Raw genomic sequence first — 21,966 nt, 5'->3', positions numbered from 1 at the left:
TGTTGCGCTTATTTATCTGGTGTACCGACATTTTTGCGCGTTTAACGGCTGAAATCCAACGTGGTTTGTGCCCTTCAGAACGAAAACAGTTTGCATTTACCTTTTTAATAAAAGGCGAGCTTTTAAGCCTGAGAAATCACCCCGTAAATGCACACGTTTAATTGCACATGTGTTAATATGTATGCTTACACACTGTTTCTTCTTCATTGAGGTTTTCTCTAGCATGTAGATCGGGGAAATTATATTCACGGCATTCGCAGTCTGAATCACAATCTGATTGTATGGGTGGTTACCTACCAGGTAACGCTTATGGTTGGCCAGCAAGCCAGCTAACATCAGCCACGGTGCGTTCAGTTGTGAGAAGCAGATCATAGAATGGTTGAAAATAGTTTCCTGTCAAATAATGCAAAGAGTACGCGACACGTGTTTCACCCTAATTCTTGGCTCATCAGGCGTATACACTCACTGCACTCGCTTACGGGAATCGAACCTCGGACGTCAGCACTAGAGGCGAAGCCCCTAGCATTGCGCCACGGCGTGCGGTTCGTTTATTTGACAGCATGTAGATCGGGGTAATTACATTCACGGCATACTGCAAGTTTAGTTTCTTTTCAATAAAGTCAGGCGTTAGGCAAGTGTCATTGAATAGCGGCGCGTCATTGAAGAGCGGCGCTGTAAGTTTAGTTTCTTTTCAGTAAAGTCAGGCGTTAGGCAAGTGTCATAGAATAGCGACGGCGCTGCAAGTTTAGTTTCTTTTCAATAAAGTCAGGAGTTAGGCAAGTGGCATTGAATAGCGGCGCATGATTGAATAGCGGCGTCAGGCATTATGCAAGTGTCATAGAATAGTGGCGGCGCTGCAAGTTTAGTTTCTTTTCAATAAAGTCAGGCATTAGGCAAGTGTCATTGAATAGCGGCGGCGCTGCAAGTTTAGTTTCTTTTCAATAAAGTCAGGCGCGCTTTACAGCGGCGAAGTTCTGCTTTTAAATTTTTATTAAGAAGAAAAGAAAACCTTTTTAAACTGAGGGAAAATATACCAATAACAATTTGTTAAGGATCTGTTTTTTGTGAAGCTGCCTTTACACAGCCTGTCCGAAATTTTATAAACGAACGCCATATAAGGCCGTCCTTTCTCCTTCACAGTCAGTTCACGTGATTATGTGTGAGGCGTGATGACGCGATACGCAACCCCGCCTCCCACGGCCAGCGAGCTGCCGTCCATTACTGTATATGGACAAAAAAGAGGTTCCAGTTATGACCGTTATGCTTTGAATTTTGAAATTAAACCTGCCTAACTTTTATAAGTAAGCTTTAAGGAATGAGCCTGCCAAATTTCAGCCTTCCACCTACACGGGAAGTTGGACAATTAGTGATGAGTGAGTCAGTCAGTCAGTCAGTGAGTGAGTGAGTGAGTCAGTGAGGGCTTTGCCTTTTATTAATTAGTATAGATATAGATAAATATATATACAGTGGTGTGAAAAACTATTTGCCCCTTTCCTGATTTCTTATTCTTTTGCATGTTTGTCACACAAAATGTTTCTGATCATCAAACACATTTAACCATTAGTCAAATATAACACAAGTAAACACAAAATGCAGTTTGTAAATGGTGGTTTTTATTATTTAGGGAGAAAAAAAATCCAAACCTACATGGCCCTGTGTGAAAAAGTAATTGCCCCCTGAACCTAATAACTGGTTGGGCCACCCTTAGCAGCAATAACTGCAATCAAGCGTTTGCGATAACTTGCAATGAGTCTTTTACAGCGCTCTGGAGGAATTTTGGCCCACTCATCTTTGCAAAATTGTTGTAATTCAGCTTTATTTGAGGGGTTTTCTAGCATGTACCGCCTTTTTAAGGTCATGCCATAGCATCTCAATTGGATTCAGGTCAGGACTTTGACTAGGCCACTCCAAAGTCTTCATTTTGTTTTTCTTCAGCCATTCAGAGGTGGATTTGCTGGTGTGTTTTGGGTCATTGTCCTGTTGCAGCACCCAAGATCGCTTCAGCTTCAGTTGACGAACAGATGGCCGGACATTCTCCTTCAGGTTTTTTTGGTAGACAGTAGAATTCATGGTTCCATCTATCACAGCAAGCCTTCCAGGTCCTGAAGCAGCAAAACAACCCCAGACCATCACACTACCACCACCATATTTTACTGTTGGTATGATGTTCTTTTTCTGAAATGCTGTGTTCCTTTTACGCCAGATGTAACGGGACATTTGCCTTCCAAAAAGTTCAACTTTTGACTCATCAGTCCACAAGGTATTTTCCCAAAAGTCTTGGCAATCATTGAGATGTTTCTTAGCAAAATTGAGACGAGCCCTAATGTTCTTTTTGCTTAACAGTGGTTTGCGTCTTGGAAATCTGCCATGCAGGCCGTTTTTGCCCAGTCTCTTTCTTATGGTGGAGTCGTGAACACTGACCTTAATTGAGGCAAGTGAGGCCTGCAGTTCTTTAGACGTTGTCCTGGGGTCTTTTGTGACCTCTCGGATGAGTCGTCTCTGTGCTCTTGGGGTAATTTTGGTCGGCCGGCCACTCCTGGGAAGGTTCACCACTGTTCCATGTTTTTGCCATTTGTGGATAATGGCTCTCACTGTGGTTCGCTGGAGTCCCAAAGCTTTAGCAATGGCTTTATAACCTTTACCAGACTGATAGATCTCAATTACTTCTGTTCTCATTTGTTCCTGAATTTCTTTGGATCTTGGCACGATGTCTAGCTTTTGAGGTGCTTTTGGTCTACTTCTCTGTGTCAGGCAGCTCCTATTTAAGTGATTTCTTGATTGAAACAGGTGTGGCAGTAATCAGGCCTGGGGGTGGCTACGGAAATTGAACTCCGGTGTGATACACCACTGTTAGGTTATTTTTTAACAAGGGGGCAATTACTTTTTCACACAGGGCCATGTAGGTTTGGATTTTTTTTCTCCCTAAATAATAAAAACCATCATTTAAAAACTGCATTTTGTGTTTACTTGTGTTATATTTGACTAATGGTTAAATGTGTTTGATGATCAGAAACATTTTGTGTGACAAACATGCAAAAGAATAAGAAATCAGGAAGGGGGCAAATAGTTTTTCACACCACTGTATATATATATATATATATATATATATATATATATATATATATATATATATATATATATAGATAGATAGATAGATAGATAGATAGATAAATATATATATAATTTATATATATACATATATATTTATCTATATCTATACTAATTAATAAAAGGAAAAGCCCTCACTGACTCACTGACTGACTGACTGACTCACTCATCACTAATTCTCCAACTTCCCGTGTAGGTGGAAGGCTGAAATTTGGCAGGCTCATTCCTTACAGCTTACTTACAAAAGTTAGGCAGGTTTCATTTCGAAATTCTACGCGTAATGGTCATAACTGGAACCTGTTTTTTTTCCATATACTGTAATGGAGGAGGCGGAGTCACGTATCGCGTCATCACGTATTACGCCTCCTACGTAATCACGTGAACTGAAAACAAGGAAGAGATTTACAGCACGAGTCAATCGTGGGAAGAGATTTACAGCACGAGTCAAACGCGGGAACGAAGGTAAATGACGTTAATTGTTGAGTGTCTTTTAATACTGTGTAAGCATACATATTAACACATGTGCAATTAAACGTGTGCATTTACGGGGTGATTTCTCAGGCTTAAAAGCTCGCCTTTTATTAAAAAGGTAAACGCAAACTGTTTTCATTCTGAAGGGCACAAACCACGTTAGATTTCAGCCGTTAAACGTGCAAAAATGTCGGTACACCAGATTAATAAGCGCAACATATTATCAGTTGTATTGTATGCTTACAATACGTATAGAAATGTGTTAATCGTTAACTAATATTATGGGATGATGTTTTTCGACTCGCGCCTTGATTTAAACGATTGCATGTCTTGGTGGGTTTGCGTAGCTTATTGTCAATATCTTTACACCTCTTTTTAAGACTTAATTTAAAAAGGTTTTCTTTTCTTCTTAATTAAAATTTAAAAGCAATACTTCACCGCTGCGAAGCCCCTCTAGCGCTGACGTCTGAGGTTCGATTACCGTAAGCGAGTGCAGTGAGTGTGTACTCCTGATGAGCCAAGAATAAGGGGGAAAGACGTGTCGCGTACTCTTTGCATTATTTGACAGTAAACTATTTTTACTGACGCCGCTATTCAATCACGCGCCGCTATTCAATGCCACTTGCCTAACTCCTGACTTTATTGAAAAGAAACTAAACTTGCAGCGCTGTCGCTATTCTATGACACTTGCCTAATGCCTGACTTTATTGAAAAGAAACTAAACTTGCAGCGCTGCTCTTCAATGACGCGCCGCTATTCAATGACACTTGCCTAACGCCTGACTTTATTGAAAAGAAACTAAACTTGCAGTATGCCGTGAATGTAATTACCCCGATCTACATGCTGTCAAATAAACGAACCGCACGCCGTGGCGCAATGTTAGGGGCTTCGCCTCTAGTGCTGACGTCCGCGGTTCGATTCCCGTAAGCGAGTGCAGTGAGTGTGTACGCCTGATGAGCCAAGAATTAGGGTGAAACACGTGTCGCGTACTCTTTGCATTATTTGACAGTAAACTATTTTCAACCATTCTATGATCTGCTTCTCACAACTGAAGGCACCATGGCTGATGTTACCTGACTTGCTGGCCAACCATAAGCGTTACCTGGTAGGTAACCACCCACTCACTTCACTCCCTTACGGGAATTGAACCTCGGACGTCAGCGCTAGAGGCGAAGCCCCTAAAATTGCGCCACGCCGTGTGGTTCGTTTATTTGACAACATGTAGATCGGGGTAATTACATTCACGGCATTCGTAGTCTGATTCACAATCTGATTGTATGGGTGGTTACCTACCAGGTAATGCTTATGGTTGGCCACCAAGTCAGCTCGAAGTGGTCACTCCAGTGAAGGCAGCTTCACAAAAAAACAGATCCTTAACAAACTGTTATTGGTATATTTTCCCTCAATTTAAAAAGGTTTTCTTTTCTTCTTAATAAAAATTTAAAAGCTGTACTTCGCCGGTGCAAAGCGCGTGGATTTGAGCGACTGACACATACAGACATATTCATGAGTGCAGGTACTTCGGAAAGAAAGCACCGTGTAAACCTAAAGTTTAAATTAAGTTCATAGACCTACAAAAGGTTGCCATTGATTTGAGGCAAGATTGCTTTTCTCCTGTACAAGTATACGTTGCATTCTCAAGAGTGTGCTTGCATGGCTTGGTCATATTACAACTGGAGTGCTGAACTGACAACGTGGTATACAAACAGAACTATAACAATCGTAATAAACGAACAAAAAAAAAAAAGCGAAGAACCCTTGGATTTAATAAAAAGGCTCCTTCCTTGGCAAAGCAAGGAAAAAGGAAGACCTTATATGGCGTTCGTTTATAAAACAGCGGAAAAGCTGTGTTAAGGCTGCTTCACAAAAAAACAGATCCTTAACAAATTGTTATTGGGATATTGTCCCTCAATTTAAAAAGCTTTTCTTCTTAATAAAAATTTAAAAGCAGTACTTCGCAGGGATTTATATATATATATATATATATATATATATATATATAGATATATATATATAGATATATATATATATATATATATATATATAGATATACATATATAGATATATGTATGTATGTCTATATATATATATATATATATATATATATATATATATATATGTAAGGTTATAAGTACTGCCTTACTTCTCTTTAAGAAAGGAAGATGTAATGATACTTGATTTAAACGATTCCATGTCTTGGTGGGTTTGCGTAGCTTATTGTCAATATCTTTACACCTTTTTTTAAGACTTATTGACTGAAACGGGCTTTCATGAAAAAAGTTAGGGCTTTGCTACAGGATACACCCTCCACAAGTTAAGGAAGTAAAAATAAAAGTATATATTTCTGTTTTATTTAAACCTTTTATGTTCGTATGCATAGCCCCATTTGGCTGTTTTAGTTTTTTTTTTTCTTTTTTCTGTAATATTTAATCTCCTTAAAGAAAAAGAACATATGCATTTTACTTTTTTTGTATCTCTTTAGTAATATTTTAATGTAAAAGGATAACCAGTATTTAAACCTTTTATGTTACTTTATAAATTTATTTTACACAATGTTGAAAAATTAATAAGAAAGCTACATATTTTGGCAGCTGCTGCTTTTTATTTTCAATGAAATGAAAAAAGCTCTGCAAGAGAAAACGTCAATGAAGAAGAAACAGTTTGCACTATCTAAAAAGGAGAAACCCTCATTTATAAAGGTTTGCTGCAGATGACTTAACTGAAAATAAATTAATAGTTCCTATGTGTATAATACATATTTATCTATTTTACTTATGCCTTTATTCCAGCAACTTCCAACATCTGAGGTACAATTTGTTACATTACTTTTGTATTTTGCAGCACAGGCAGGTGAAGTGACTTCCTCAGGGTCACACAGTGGTGTCAGTACCAGGATTTGAACTGACAAGCTCCGGGTTTGCTGAAATATTACTGAAGAAAGAAAAAAACAAAAACGTGCAAATGGGGCTATGCATACAAATGTCCATCCATCCATTATCGAACCCGCTATATCTTAACTACAGGGTCACGGGGGGTCTGCTGGAGCCAATCCCAGCCATCACGGGGTGCAAGGCAGGAAACAATCCCCGCGCAGGGCGCCAGCCCACCACAGGGCTATATATATATATATATATATATATATATATATATATATATATATATATAGGGTATATATGCTACCCTATGACAATCATTGACTCTAATCACACAGACCCATTTTATTTGGATTGAACACAATGTGCTCTGAAATATTGCAGTCAGTGGTGTTTCAAATGTAGTGGCTACAGGTTTTTACTCCAGCCAGTTTCTTTATTAAAACACAGTTGTTACTGTTAATGAAACCCAGTAGTTAATCCTGTGGTGTGATAATGCTCTTATTATATCACATCAAACATGTTTACTTTTGTTATTGTTCTTTTTCTAAAAAGATCATCCAAATGTTTTGCTGTTTGGCAAAGATAAGCATATTTTAGCCTTCTTTTATTTTTAAAATTTGTGTGATAGATACAGTGTGATTAAACACCCAAAGAAATAAATAAGAATTAGTTACTGTATATGGTTAGCCATTAGCTCATTTTCCATCTCATTTGATTAACTTTTTCTTAAGTGACAAAAGGAAATCTGGTTTAATGATTTCAGTTTTCTTCCATGCTTCCCACTTTTTGTCTTACATTTGAAACACATTTCAATTTGATTTTATGGGAAAAACATCAACATTAAAGCAGAATTTGTACAGTTTTCTATATGGTTAGCTTCAGTAGGTTTTGTGAACGTCTCTTCCGTTTGTCCACAAATTTAATTCTGTTCCAAAGTCTCATGTTTATGTTTTGTCACATTGCTTGTTAACATTTCGTGATCTCTATAATTTCTACATGCATTTTACTGGAGAAGATTTCTAATTACTTATAATCACTTCCAGAAAATGTATTTATGTCTGTTTTTATTATTTAAAATAAGTTGATTTAAAGACTGGTACACACTAAACCAATGTTCACCAAGTCTCTTGCATTCTGTGATACCTGGGCCACATTAAGTAGGACATACTTGACATTACATAACCATTACATATAAATATGTTTTTATTGACAGGTTTGAAAATATGACAATTTGAAATTCCTTGTATTCCCTTAAAATGATCTGTCCAGTTTGCTGTATGTTTTTTACCACATGGTCTAAATATGTAAGGTTTTAGTCTCTTTTCATTAGTATTAATAACTCGTTGACTATCAATGAAAGTGGAGGAAATGCAGCAACATTTTAGATAGTGTTTTGTCTGTAGTAATGAAACATTGTCAAGTCAGTATTTTGTTTGCTGAAAATAATTACGTGCTTTTTTTATGCTTTTTGCATTGTTTCATTTGGACTTGCAACCTTCAGAGAGTAAGTGTATACTATTAACTATTTTTAAACAATTACTTTCATTAAAATGATTTTTCATCTAATATGGCATGTATAATTAAGAAAATTACATTCACTAATTTATAATCATGAATTGGAGTTTAACAAGATTTGCTTAAATAATGAACGCTTTAGAGGAACATTTAGTTACTAGAATTAGGTGAATTGTACTAATTAATATGCCATTTGAAATAATAATTAATGTTTGTCTAACACGTCATTTTAAGAAATTACTGAAAAGAAATACAATGATCTAACTATCTGAAACTGAATATGTGGAATAAAGACTATAGCTGGCTACTAATGTTAACGTGGTACAGTTAAAATGCATGTAGCTATAAATCTGCAGAAATTATAATAATTTGTCCATTAACATCAGATTTACCTGAAAATCATTTTTCTCAATGTGATTATTAGTAATAAAAATGTATTAATGTATTTTGTTATTAGTATAGTATGTTTGTAGTTTCTTGTACTATACTGTTTTCTTTCTGCATAATAGGTTCATTAGAGTTTGTTCAATACAATATCTACTGCATTATTTATCCAATAACTGAATCATTAATTTTGTAAGATATTTGCTTAACAACTGCACTAAAATGAAAACAAACACCTAAATTTGATGCATAGCTTGATAAGCTTCCTATTTCAATCACTACACTATTTATTTCTATAAGCTATAGTAATATGTAATAAAGTGACAATAATGTCTGCAGCCTAATTATCTGTGTTATAAACCTGGAAGTTCTTCTTTTTTATGAAAAGAAATAAAAATATTTGAAATCTCAAAATGTAACAGTTATGTTTATAGACTGAATGCTAATCCCACTATTAGATACAATTTATGAAACAAGACAGTTCTTTCACCTAAATTGGATGAGTATTTTTAATTGCCCTATGATACTGACAAGAAAGAAAACAAAATAGGAAAGATTCAATAATAGCTGGTAATGATTGCTGCACTTTTAAAGAATGATGAAAATAAATAGTACTAAAATATGAACGGTCTAATTAGTGGCGCTAATAAAATTTAGTTTTGAATCTTTTGCTGGGAAATAAATGTTGAGCAATAGAGAACACATGTATCAGCAGGAAAGGTTATTTCAGAGTTTGAGCCTTAATGCCAAAAATGCTGTGTTTCACAATAGTTCTGAATGTTCTTGGAATTTTTAGGAGATCTGAATCTTGTGATCTCAGACTATGAACTGGAACCTAGATATTATTTAGTTCTGCTTAGTAAGAGGGACTGAAGCCATTTAAAGCTTTTTATGTTATAAGAAGGATTTTAATGCCACTGTGTTTATGGCCATTTATAATAGTTTAACATCCTTGCAATGGCATTGTGGTATAGCGGGTCCACAGCTCTCAGCAAAGGCCAGTTTTAAATAAATAATCACCGCGCTCGCGGCTTAGCGAGGGGGCGTGGTGGTTGTGTGGCTGCAGCAGTTCTCAGGGCGATTTGCGATATGGGCGTTTCTCATCTAAGTGCACAGGTGAGAGACTGCCTGCATCCGTGATTGTTCCTGGGGCTGCTAAATGCCGCAGCTGCTATGCCATCTCGATATATAGAAGCACGAGTTGGCTAGAGAAAGAAAGGATGAATGGAAAGAAAGAGAAAAAAATGAAATGAAAGAGAAAGGAAAAGACGGAGGTTGCTGGAAGGAAGTGAGGAGAAAGCCGGTGTGAGAGAGAGAGAGCAAAGAAGATCGCGAGAACGAGCGAGAACAGGCTTGAGTGCAGCTGGACTGTGGGCCCTAACGAGGTGTTTGTCTAACACCTAGGGCAGTTGATTGTGGTCGCTCCCGCTGAGCATTCTGAGAGGAGCGGAAGTGACGGGGTGACTCGCTGTGGAAGGCAGTGGGAGTCGGGAGACTTGGGACGATAATCTCCAGTGTGAGAGTCCTGGCCATTGGAGAGAAGCCAAGTCCCGGTCTGGGTTGAGTGCACGACCGAAGCCAGGGATCGGGAGGCCTCCAGTCCTGTTCTGAAAAGAAGGTCACCTGCAGGTAGAGTGGCTCCCCCTGCTGCAAAGCCTGAATAGGGAGAAGCAGGGGAGTCACTAGTTAGACGAACACACCGGGCTTTGTGTTTTAAAGAGATTGCTTCCAACGTTTTAACCTCATCGTGTTTTAAAGGATTATTGTTTTTTGTTCTATTTATTGATTTTTAAACCTCCACGTGTGTTTTATAGATTATTTATTTAAAGAAGATTTTTGAATCACTGCACCTTATTTATTTGGACATTATGTTGTTGTTGTTTTAATAAAAGCACTTTTGCACTTTCCACCATTCCCTTGCTATGTTGTTGCCTCACTGCTTAGCTCATCGGTAACATTACCGATGGTGACGGGTTCAAGGGCTCCCGGACAGCAGATGGGAACATGTATTGAACCCGCATCGTCACAGGCATTTAAAAATGTTCCAGACTAGAAACAGAAAGATGTGGACATGGATGTTTTTGGAATAGAGATTTACATGAACTAAGTTTTCTTTGTTTTATTTTAATTTCTTAGCTGAAAAAAAACACATCTTCAAAAGTACAGTAATATAAGTACTAATTGATAATCAAAGTTAAAACCCATGTTTTGTGTTCTACAAAATTAATATTCAGGCTTTCCAAAATAAACCTTAAAAGGTGTATCTTGTTACTGCCTGCAGCATATCCTTTTTCTATGTTTAAAGACAATAACTTGTAATTTTTCCAGTGTTTAACTCAATGAAGCAAATAATTCAAGATCCAGCTGAGCAGTCATTATTTGGTTTAATGAGTAGATAGCTGAAAGTAATCTGCATTTCTGTCCACCCTGGCCATCGGACCTTACTCTTTTTTTATGTTAACTAATATTGTCTTATTTTAATTTCTTATGTTGTTATATTTTTTTTATTTACTGTTCTTCATTATGTAAAGCACTTTGAGCTACTTTTTTGTATGAAAATGTGCTATACAAATAAATGTTATTATTATTATTATAATAAAAAAGTGAATGTTATATATAATGTTAAGGGATCATTGTCACGCAAAAAGTCTTGCATCCTTGGCCCCTGAAGCTTCATCTTAGTCTCAATTGACAATTTATGCTGTGACATACACAACACAACCCATAAGCTGGATGTCTGCCCCATGGTGTCTCAGAAATTTGGCTCCAGCTACAAAATTTGGCCGTGACTCCCTTGAATGGCCAGTAGAGATGCAGCAGCATTACTTGACTCAAGTTCTACTTAGCTGACACGAAATCAGCAGCCAAGTAATGATGCCACATGCCTGGCATGGAAGCAGAACAGAAACATGGGCACGTGACATTATTGACAGGAACCATGACAAATTCCATGAAAAATTGTGATGAATGCTGACAATCAGACACATTACACTGACAGTTTCCTGTGCAAACTTACACTCCAATCCCAAACAGAAATTATACACACCGACTGACAACGAACACCAAAGAAGAGATTGCAAGAGAGATCAGCCTAAATTTCCACAGAAAATGCAAGAATAAACAATTTAGAACTCAAGAGCTTGAAAAGGACCTCCTTACTGCTTTTACAAAACACTAAAGCTGTTATTACACATAGTACTTTGTACATTTGATGAGCACTATGTAATTACTAAAACAGATTATAACTTCCACATGAAGTGAAAGATATCACTGCTTACAACACATATGCAATATCAATAGCTCCTTATTGTTACCCTCTCGGTACTAATTCCCCAGGACATGGTGCCTATGTGGTCAGAATTCATAATCTAGTTTATCATAGTGGGCAACTAAGTTCAAGAAGTAAAAATATACAGTACTTCCAAACCAATTTTAGACAAGCCTGATGACATTATAATGTTCCAATATGACAAGCTGTTGCTAATGTTTCCACTTCAAACAATGAGCAAACACCACCTCAAACAGATCTAGTCATTTAGTCCAAATAAGACAAACCCTGACTCCTATCCATTTTAAGTTGTCATGTTGATCCAGTTGTTTTCCATTCTCTTTTACTTGAGGACTGGAGGTCCACATGTTCCACTAAGTTATCCAGGACTGTGGAGTTGAAGTCTGAAGTCTAACCCTAACCCTAATTATTGGGATATTGGAGTCAGAGTTGGTAAACATATACCGACTTTTGCTAAATAAAAATTGTAATATAATGTGTTACAATTTCCAATTTTCACATATATTAATTCAAATAAACTTTTTTCTTCTAGCCTTTTGATAAAAATACATCTTCTTTTGTAATTTTGTAAGTTTTTTCTTTTTGTTTAATGTTTGTAAATTCTTAATACATATTGTTAAAAAAGCCATAATGGCATCACTACAGTCTTTAAACCCAAACTTTAACAGGTTAGGGTGCTAAAATGATAATGATTCATGCTGACAGTGATAAAATGCTTTGCATCTTGTATGTTGTGTGCTTAAGTCAACATCTATATATATAATTCACTAAGCCGCCGCCAGAGCAAGCAAGACACCCATGGAAGCACGCAGGATGGAGCCACGGCCACCAACTCTAACGTACCAGCTTTCTCTCTCTCCTCACTCGCTCGCACACTGCACAGGGGAGAAACGCCCGCAGCACGACTCCACCCGGAAACCGTTTCAGCCACATTTCCACGCCCCTCGCTACGCTGTGAGCGCGGTGATTATTTAAAAATGGCCTTTTGAAGGGGAGCTGTAGACCCGCTATACTACAGGAACACTTGTGACATTGCCTTCACATTGCTTTCCTTTTATTTCTGATCCCATCGAGCAGATCAGACATATTTAAAAATGGCCTTTTGAAGGGGAGCTATGACCCGCTATACCACAGGAACACCTGTGACATTGCCTTCACATTGTTTTCCTTTTATTTCTGATCCCGTCGAGCAGATCAGACACCCAGGCAAACAACACTGAATAATCAATGGCTGCAACTACTTTGCCCGCCCCAACTCCTCACCTGAGTCAGTTTCGTCTGTGTTCAGCAGTGTTTCCAAACTCAGTCCTGGTGAACCCCTATGGCTGCAGGGTTTTGTTCCAACCGGATTCCTAATCATTAATGCCGGTGAAACTCATCCGGGATAACTCGGTTTTTCAAACGCAGCCGTGTAGCAGATTAGTCTAGCTGGATGTAATAATCCGAGATGAATGCGCGCCCCCGCGCTGAGTGAAAAGCCAATGTATATTGAGTCTAGAAAACATGATCAGCAAGTCTTTGATAGGCTGCAACAAAATGATGAAAGAACAGGCGCATTTTTTTCACATAAGCTGGGTGGGTGGGTGTTAGTTAATTAGTTACTTGAAGGATTTCAAGATTTAATATGCACAAGCGGTAACACTGCAAAAGCAGCCCAAACCAGAAAAGATGGCTGGCAAAAAGTGGCCGACAAATTAAACACGTGTGCATTGTACTTACTGAAAGCAGCGTTACAGATTTTGCAAATGTTCATTTTTTTCCCTCTGCTTAAAAAACATTTAAAAAGCGGCGTGATTTTGCGGCGTACACTACGCCGCGGGTTGATATGCAGCATGTAAAACAGTTTGTTTGTCGCGGATAATTTGCCTTTTACTTTTACACGAAGACAATTTCCTGTTAGATTGGCCTTTGCTATTAAAATTAACAAGGCACAGGGCCAAAGTTTCAAAAAGATATGCATGTATCTGCCAAAAACAGTTTTCAGTTACGGACGGTTGTATGTTGCTCTCTCCAGAGTTCCATCTTTTCATTCACTTACTGTTGTATCCTCAAACCCACCCCTTTTAGACAACTGTGTCTTTCCAGAAGTGTTCAGCCATCAATAAATAATTATGCGGCATATGCCTGCAGGAACATGTGCAGCGAGCGACACACACACACGCACGAGAGAGAGAGAGAGCTGGACACATAAGAATAATAATACTTCATTACGTTGATATAGCGGTGTTCTCAGTATTCAAAGCGCTATCCACACAGGGAGGAACCGGGAAGCGAACCCAAAATCTTCCACAGTCTCCTTACTGCAAAGCAGCAGGACTACTACTGCGCCACAAGGCAGTTAAAGAATGCACCGGGCTCCATTTTGTTTTCACTTCTGTTTACAGTGATCGGGTCGTAGATAGCATTGTTGCAATGTTACTTTTCTTGGTGGCTTATTACATTACGGATGTTTCACATGTTCATTTTTTCCCCTGTGCTTTAAAGACATTAAAAAAGTGTTTCTCAACTGTGACTCCGGAACATCTCAGTACGCAAGCTAAGCGTCAACAACGAAGACTCGCTACACCTTAATCTACAAGTACTGACACTTAACCCTACCGACGAAGTAACTTTCACCAGCGTGGCCTTCTTCGTCACAGACGATTCAGTCACGGACAATTATATGTTGCTCTCTCCAGAGGTCTGTCTTTTCATTCACTCACAGTCGTATCCTCAAACCCATGCCATTTGGACAACTGTGTCATTCAGGAAGTGTTCACCCATCAATACATAATTATGCGGCGTATGCTACGCAGCGGGTTGGCTAGTAGTAAATACACTATCATTCAAATGTTTTGGACCACTTAGAGATTTTTATATTTTTGATAGAATTTATTACATTTTTTATCTAGATACCATTAAGTTGATTTTAAAGTATGGTCTTTAAGGCATATAAGGCATTTTTTTTCTCAAACTGCACACTCTGATATTCTTATCCTTGTAAGCAGTTACCCATCTGGATATTCCCCTTTTGTTTCTATCCTGGTTGGACTCAGTTCACCCTTTTCTCTCAAAACAGCAACAGACACCTTTGTATGAAATCTTCATTTTCTTGGCAGTCTGTCACAAGGAATAACCTTTATTCTGTGAAAAATAGACTAATGTGTTTCTTGAGAAGGCCGATTCATTTTGCCCATTTTTGAACCCAGGACTGAACTTTAGGAATGGTAGTACCTTGTAACGCAAGGGAACAGGATAACAGGTTTCAGTGATATTAATGTAGTTAGAGAGGTTTCTCTAATAACCAAATAGCATTAAAACATGACTAATTAAGGAAAATCTGAGGGAATTTAACATTAGGACACTGAAAGATCTGCTGCTAAAATGGGGCTTTGTAGCCATACAGTATGTGAAGAATAATATGTGAAGAGTATTTTAAAAATCCTTCATTTCAAGCAGTAGTAGCCATTATACACACTAGTAATGTCCTGGCTCTATTTTTAAATCAATGTAATGATATCTTGATAAAAAAAGCTGTCAATTTCTATCAAAACATGAACATATCTGGGTGACCTCAAACTTTTGACCAGTATTGTATTTTAGCTTAAAGTACAAATTATGGAGTCCGAGTCGGTGGTACTGTAAATTGAGGAGTCGTAGTCGAAGGTTTTGTGTACCGTCTCCACAGTCCTGGAGTTATCATACACTAATCTCTTAAAAAGTACTTTAAAGAGAGAAAACGGTAAACCTTTAGGTACTGATACATATACTGTATCAGTTTTAAAATGTGATCATGAAGAACTGCAATCACATGTCTTCTCATACTGAACACTATTTGAAATGTTTGAACTAAACTTTAGTCAATCAGTGGCTCACTTTCTAAGACTATTTTAAAGCCTGCATAATAAAATGGCAGCATCAAAATGTCAAAAGCTGAGTTTAGATTTAATAGCATTTATCTCTGTCAAAAGATACTGGAATGTGACTGACAATATGCCTTAAGGCTTCAACTGTACTTTGAGTCTAACCAAAAAGAAGCAACAAAACCCACTTTTAGTGAAAATTGTACATGTCAGCTGGGGTTTTACAGTAATCAGTTTATTTAATTCCTGTATTTTGTGGATAGTTTTGAGGTGCAGGTGATTGGTTTCTGTCTTACAAATTAAAGGTAGAATGTACTATTCTGGTGTTATCTTAAAATTACTAAGTTAATGATTTATACAGATTGACCACCTGTAGTCTTATTATGTCTAGTTTTATTGTTAAAAAATCTTATATTTGGGTGGAATTTAATATATTAGGTCAGATTCCTCATTAGTCAAGTTACACAGTGTTTTAAAAAGTTATGAGAATAGTCTCTCTTTCATCTGTTAATTTGGAATAGCTTTCAGAATGAGATGGATGAATTTCTGTATTCTTTTCAACATTATTGGTCAATATTATTTGGTTAACCTGCAATATGGTTCTCCTGGCTTAAGTTATAGTCAAGCTTTTAAGAGCTGATAATTATTATTGTTGAGTAGTTATTTTTTTCTCAATATTTTTTTATCTCTATAAATTGAAATACTGTATATTTATTACCTCAGTGTTGTTTTTATACAACTCTAAATGAAATGTTACTTTAAAGCTATTCACTGAGCGTCATTATATGGTTGTTGTTTTTTTATATATAATTAAATCTCCACATAAAAACATTTCCTTATATGGTACATATATAGGTAAATGATCAACATTTATTTCATTCAATTTTATTCTTTTGCTGTCAAGAAGGAAAAATGCAGAGTTAGACTGGCAGGGCACCCTACGCTTAGCAACTTTTTCAGTCTTAACCTGGGGATTGATGTTTCCAGACTATTCAGGGGATGTAAACCCTCTAGCATGCCCTGAGTAACTCACTTTTACAGCTTTGATATATGTGTATAATTTTGCTAATACAATAGAAACAAGTTAAAAATATTGGAACTAATTGTTCATCATAGGATCTAATTTTATAGCATATATATATATGGAATTACTGTATATATTTTTATCTGTATATATTTGCTTATATATGTGTGTTTGTCTATATGTGCAGTCAGGCTCATCAGTTAGAGGCCTCCATGTGAAGTTTGTTTCAGGCCCCAGATATCCTGATATAACAATTTTTTCAATTATGTTTAAATTATATAGAATCTATTAGTGCCAGACATGTATCAAATAAGACATGTTCAGTAGGTTTGAAAGGGGCTGGCCTGGAATTGTTGTTAACAAGGCATGCAAAGCATGAGAGAAAATTCATGACAAACTTAAGTAGATCACTTCATATTTGACATTTAAGTTATAAAGTCAGAGGGCAGAAGCAGGGCAAGCTGGAGGACTCCAGCTCAAAAGTAAGATGTATACAAATGGTTCAAAAGCAGCACTTAGTGAAAAAGGAACAGTTATTCCGGCATCAACCATTGAACGTTCCTACTGTTACTCTGTGAATTTGACACCATTTAAATATTGTACATTGTGTAAAAGCACAACTGTGCCACATTATCCTGTCAGCCAGACTGACACCTTCTTCACCCAGCTTTAGATATTCACAGCCAAGACATAAAAATGATGTTTCACAGATTCAGAAACTTGTCTGTTGATTTTTCAATAGAAAACTCTGACAAAAAAGTCTATGAAGCACTGTTTTAATACAGTACCACCTCATCAGTGAAGGCTTTATTGAGCTTAGCCTGTATCCATGTAACTTGTGATGGCTTTTTAAGACATACTTTTCAGTCTATTCATCATTGAATTGATAATTCTCTGTTTCAATTTTCCTCTTAAATAATTGAGACGGAAAACATTTTTGCTAGGTAATTAATTTAGGTGTGCAGAATGAGTTTTGAATAATTCTTCTTGGTTAATCAGTAAAAGTTATCTGATTCAGTACATCCAATGTGGATTTTCGTAAGAACAAAAATATAAATTTAAATTATGACTGTTGCTAATTTATAATGACAGCAACACCACAATGAATTCAGTGTAACATATGTTTGATGATTCTTACTGTGTGTAACGTGGATGATTGGATCTGAGTGTCTAAGACTGAATGAGAAAACCTGTCTGTTAAAGTGTGTGTGTGTGTTGGGTTTTATGACAGAGGGAACTAGCCTAAAGATTATTTGCTGAGAAGAATTTGGCCCTAGGTGATTTTTTTTTGATAACCATTGATATACTGTATAAATAAGTATCTATATTCTTATTTATTTATTTTTAGGAAGTATGTGTGTATGCTACAGTCATCCAACAGTATCTGATCAGGAAGGAGCTTACACAATAGCTTTCATTCACAGAGGTTTGTTTTTAATAATCAATATGTCAGTTTTTTCATCTTAAATTTGTACTTTATACAATCCAATCACAATGTCTGAAAGATTATACAGAAAATATAGGGAAATGTGACTTTCACAAATTACTATCTTTTTGTTTCTAAAGTATATTTGCATATGATTTTACATTCTGTTTTACATTCTATTAATGGCATAATATTTTACATTAAATAAAAATGTTATGGCTCTAATGTGATACTTTCTAATGTAAAGTTATGATTATAAAGTTGCATTTTGTTCCATTAACTGTTACCTTTTTAATAAAAGTGTAAACATAAAAAATTAATGGTGTTCTTCTGTTTTCTTCAATGGCATTCTGTCATACTTTTTAATAGTTCTGCAGCAGTTTCTGTTGTGTGCTGTCTGAATTTATGGATAGCCTAAAGTAGTAGTGATACCAACTTATTTCACATCTTTTATGTGGATTTACAAAATGATAATCATAATTATGGGTTTTTTTTCTTGTCCAAGGTTGTAGTAAAACTTTCACAGTTTCTTCTGAAATAATGAAATCGCCTAGGCCAAGGCAGCTTTTTTTTGTTAATTTAGGTAAGTTGTAAACACACATTTTATTCATTGACTTAAACACATTTCTTTCAGAGAGTCAGATTCATATGCTTATATGATTAGCTGTGTTAAAATCTGCTGGCTGTAAATTATCATCCTTCAAGATACTAGGGAAGAAAACTTAGTTTGACCTGTTATGTGTAAAGTAAAATTTTCTTGTCTCCTCACCAAAATTATGATGTAGCTTTGATGATCCTGTTATTAGAGATCAGTGGTCTTCTAAAACTAGTGTCTTTAAACCATCTGCTTTCTTTTAGGTATGGTGTATTTGGCTCTTCTTAATTTTATAGCTTAACATTAGAGTACAGAACAGCTGCTTTTTAATCGTTGTATTGATAATGCAAATTGAAAATTCCTTCCTATATTTAGTTTGTTAGTAAATTAATTTCTTGTTTCCATTGTAACCATTTCTGGTGAAGGAGTAGTTTAAATCAAAAAGGTTTTGGCTGTTTATTTTGCACTACTTATTTGATACACTTTTATACCTCTTACCCAAAAACAAAAATCTAATGTGATTTTATTATTATTTTTAATGAGAAGGTTTAATCGGTTTGATTACATTCCTTAAATGTGTTTTTATGTTATTGCTTGATTATTGCATTTCAGTGTACTGTTGTGCATATTAAAATACACTAATAAAACAAAATTATCACTGTAATTTGAACCAGTTTGAATAAATATAATCTGTGATGGGGTGTCTTCCATACAGGGCTAGTTCCTATCTTACTTTCATTGCTTTCTTAAAACAGTTTTTAGCAAAGCATACCAATGCTAACATAATTACTTTCCTTTTGTCTCTCTCAATGTGTGTGTATATATTGCCCACAACATAGAGATTGTGAATGATCATTAGTATATGAAGTCATGCCTTTTTCTTTTAAAGTCAATAATCAAAATATATCATACTGTACTATACATCTGTTATTTTCTTATTTTTTTTTCTGTTAAGGTAAAAAACACATGTATATATTTTTCATTTTGCAAATTAATGATTGCCTACTTGATAATGCAAAGCTTTTTAATATAAAATCAGAAAAAAGCAAATTTTAGACATATGTTGGTTTTCTTCTTAATACAGCATTGACAACATTCAGTATTTGAAATACATTTAATTGATACATAGTAATTATTTAATTTTATGATAGATACCTTTTATATTTAATACCTATTTAAGTAATGTGTTTGAGTACAAAAAATGATATGCACCTTATGTTTTGTACTGTTGTGTGTAAACCAGGTGCTATGTGCTTATTCAGACATTCAGTGAGAAGTGTGAAGTTAAATAAATTTACAATCATTTAGTATTAAAAAAAAAGTTCACAGCAAGTAATCACTAAATAGCTAGCCAAGCTACTTTAAATTTATGTATATGTTGTGTGCACCTTTAAATAGTAATAGACTGTGGGATTCTCAGAAATTGACTTCTGAGGATGTGAAACAGTAGAATAAAGGGTTGAACCTAACAAATAATGTTTTTACACACACACCCTGAACATGTGAACTCATGGGAACAAAAGAGATTCAGACCTTTTGTGCTACTTTAATACCCATGCTATTCTGATTTGATAGAGATTTAAAAGGAAAATGTTTTAATACTACTATAATGTTTTCATGGTTTATTTGTCTTAGGCTGGTTGGAAAGAGACTTGGATGTATTATGGTAAAAAAACAGACACAAGAATAATTAAACAACCTGAAAATGAAGTAAAAAAAAATGAATAAAATCAAATTAGAATGTTCTGAGTTGCAACACATTATTTGCCATGGGGCCATTCAGACAATCTCATTTATATAGCATCATTAATATAGAGAATTTTAAAACTTGGGAATACTATAAAAATTAAAACAGTGTTTAAACTTGACTGTGGGTGAATACTCATTGTGGGTGAATATAATATGGACAACATGGCATTAAAATACATTGTAATATGTTGGGGAAACAGATTAATTGAAACCTAAAAGTCAGAAAAGGGTGTACAGTTTTTCTCCATTAATACACATGTGATACTTGTAAAAGCAGTGGTTGAGGGTATTTGTTCTCAGTCTTAATGTTGCAATAAATGTAAATTGAATTATATACCTAGGAAGAGATTTAAAGGAGAAAGGAGTCAAAAATAATTTAATCAACGTTTCATCAAGGGTTGTTAAACATACTCTTATTACAGTGGGAAGATATATTGTTATGTAACATTATATAGGCTAACCAGCTTAGGAAAGTCTTCTGGGATATTAGTTTTAAAAACCTAATAAGTTAAAGGCTACAGTTTTTGGGTAATATAACTGTCATGCTATGTTTAAGCAAGTATTCTTGCAACTAAGTTTTTTGACCCTGTACAGTCTTAATTTGTTAAGGAAAGTTTAAAAACTAAACAAAAATTATACTAGTGAGTGGTGAGCAAGGATTTCCTTTCCCCCTCATTCACTGGTTAAGTGTTCTGCCTTCATTTTAAGAGTGCGAGTCTTTCTGTTTGTGGAAATAGTCATTTAACAATATGTTAAAAAAATGTATTTGTTTTGAACAATGTGAGCATATGAATGGAGGTGGAAGGACAGAAAGAGAAAGAAGAGAAGGAAAGTCCTGTGTGCTGTTTATTTGACTGTGCTTGTATACTATGCTATTTAGGGGGTAAGTGACTGGGGACATTTTCCCCAGGCCAAATGAAAAATATGTGTTGTGCTTGAACTTGTGCCTGGCTTCCGTCTGTGCTGCGGGTGCAACCCGTGGTGGCCACAGGGGATGTCTATAGTTAACAGTTACATGTATCAATCGACCCATACAAATACAAACATTGTGACCAAGCTAGAATTATATGTACCAAATTAAACAGAATGTAAAGCCTGGGCACGTACAGCCGCCCTAACCCCAACATAGACAGGCAGGACTCAGTTTTTAGTCCACACAGCACACGGTTTATTTATTGTTGCACACAAGGCTCACAGAGCACAACACAGTTCCTTTTGCCACCAGTCCTTCTGCCTCCACTCCTCAAGAGCTTCGTCCACTTCCTCCCAACTCAGGCCATTGAGTGGTGGAAGGAGTCCAGGTGCCCAACAAGGTTCTTTCCAGTAGGGTTGAGTTTCCAGGCTCATAACACGTGGCCCCGGTGCAAGCCAAGGGGACTGCCCTCTGTCGGTCCAGGGGAGAAGCAGTCTTGAATATACTCTCACTCAGGACAGTGAAAAAGAACACTCACAGGAGCCAGGAGTTAGCTATGCAGCAAGGAAGCAAGGCACACAAAAGAGAAATAGACTTGCTGTGCTTTACCGTAATATTCCTGTGAAGTCAAATGTAATTCAGTGAGATTTAGATCAAGCAGGTCTTTCCTCCCTATTCCGTGCCTCTAGGGGTCTGTCATTGTTCATATTACAGCTGAAGCCTCTCAGTAAGACTATAGAGTCATTTATACAAAGTACACGAAGGTACTGAATA

General features: G+C 36.2%; 1 protein-coding gene across 1 annotated transcript in view; it reads left to right on the top strand.

Annotated features, from left to right (window-relative positions):
* The window catches only part of gsap (gamma-secretase activating protein), a 175,170-nt gene that overhangs the window by 70,367 nt on the left and 82,837 nt on the right, over positions 1 to 21,966 (top strand). Inside the window, exons 13-14 of the mRNA XM_028811696.2 lie at positions 17,858 to 17,935; positions 18,441 to 18,518. Coding sequence (XP_028667529.2) covers positions 17,858 to 17,935; positions 18,441 to 18,518 — 156 coding nt within the window. The remainder of the gene's footprint in view (positions 1 to 17,857; positions 17,936 to 18,440; positions 18,519 to 21,966) is intronic.

The sequence above is a fragment of the Erpetoichthys calabaricus genome, chromosome 1, assembly GCF_900747795.2.
Source record: "Erpetoichthys calabaricus chromosome 1, fErpCal1.3, whole genome shotgun sequence".
In the NCBI taxonomy this organism is placed as follows: Eukaryota; Metazoa; Chordata; class Cladistia; order Polypteriformes; family Polypteridae; genus Erpetoichthys; species Erpetoichthys calabaricus.
Note: the sequence above shows the minus strand (reverse complement) of the source record. Positions and strands in the feature narration are given on the sequence as shown.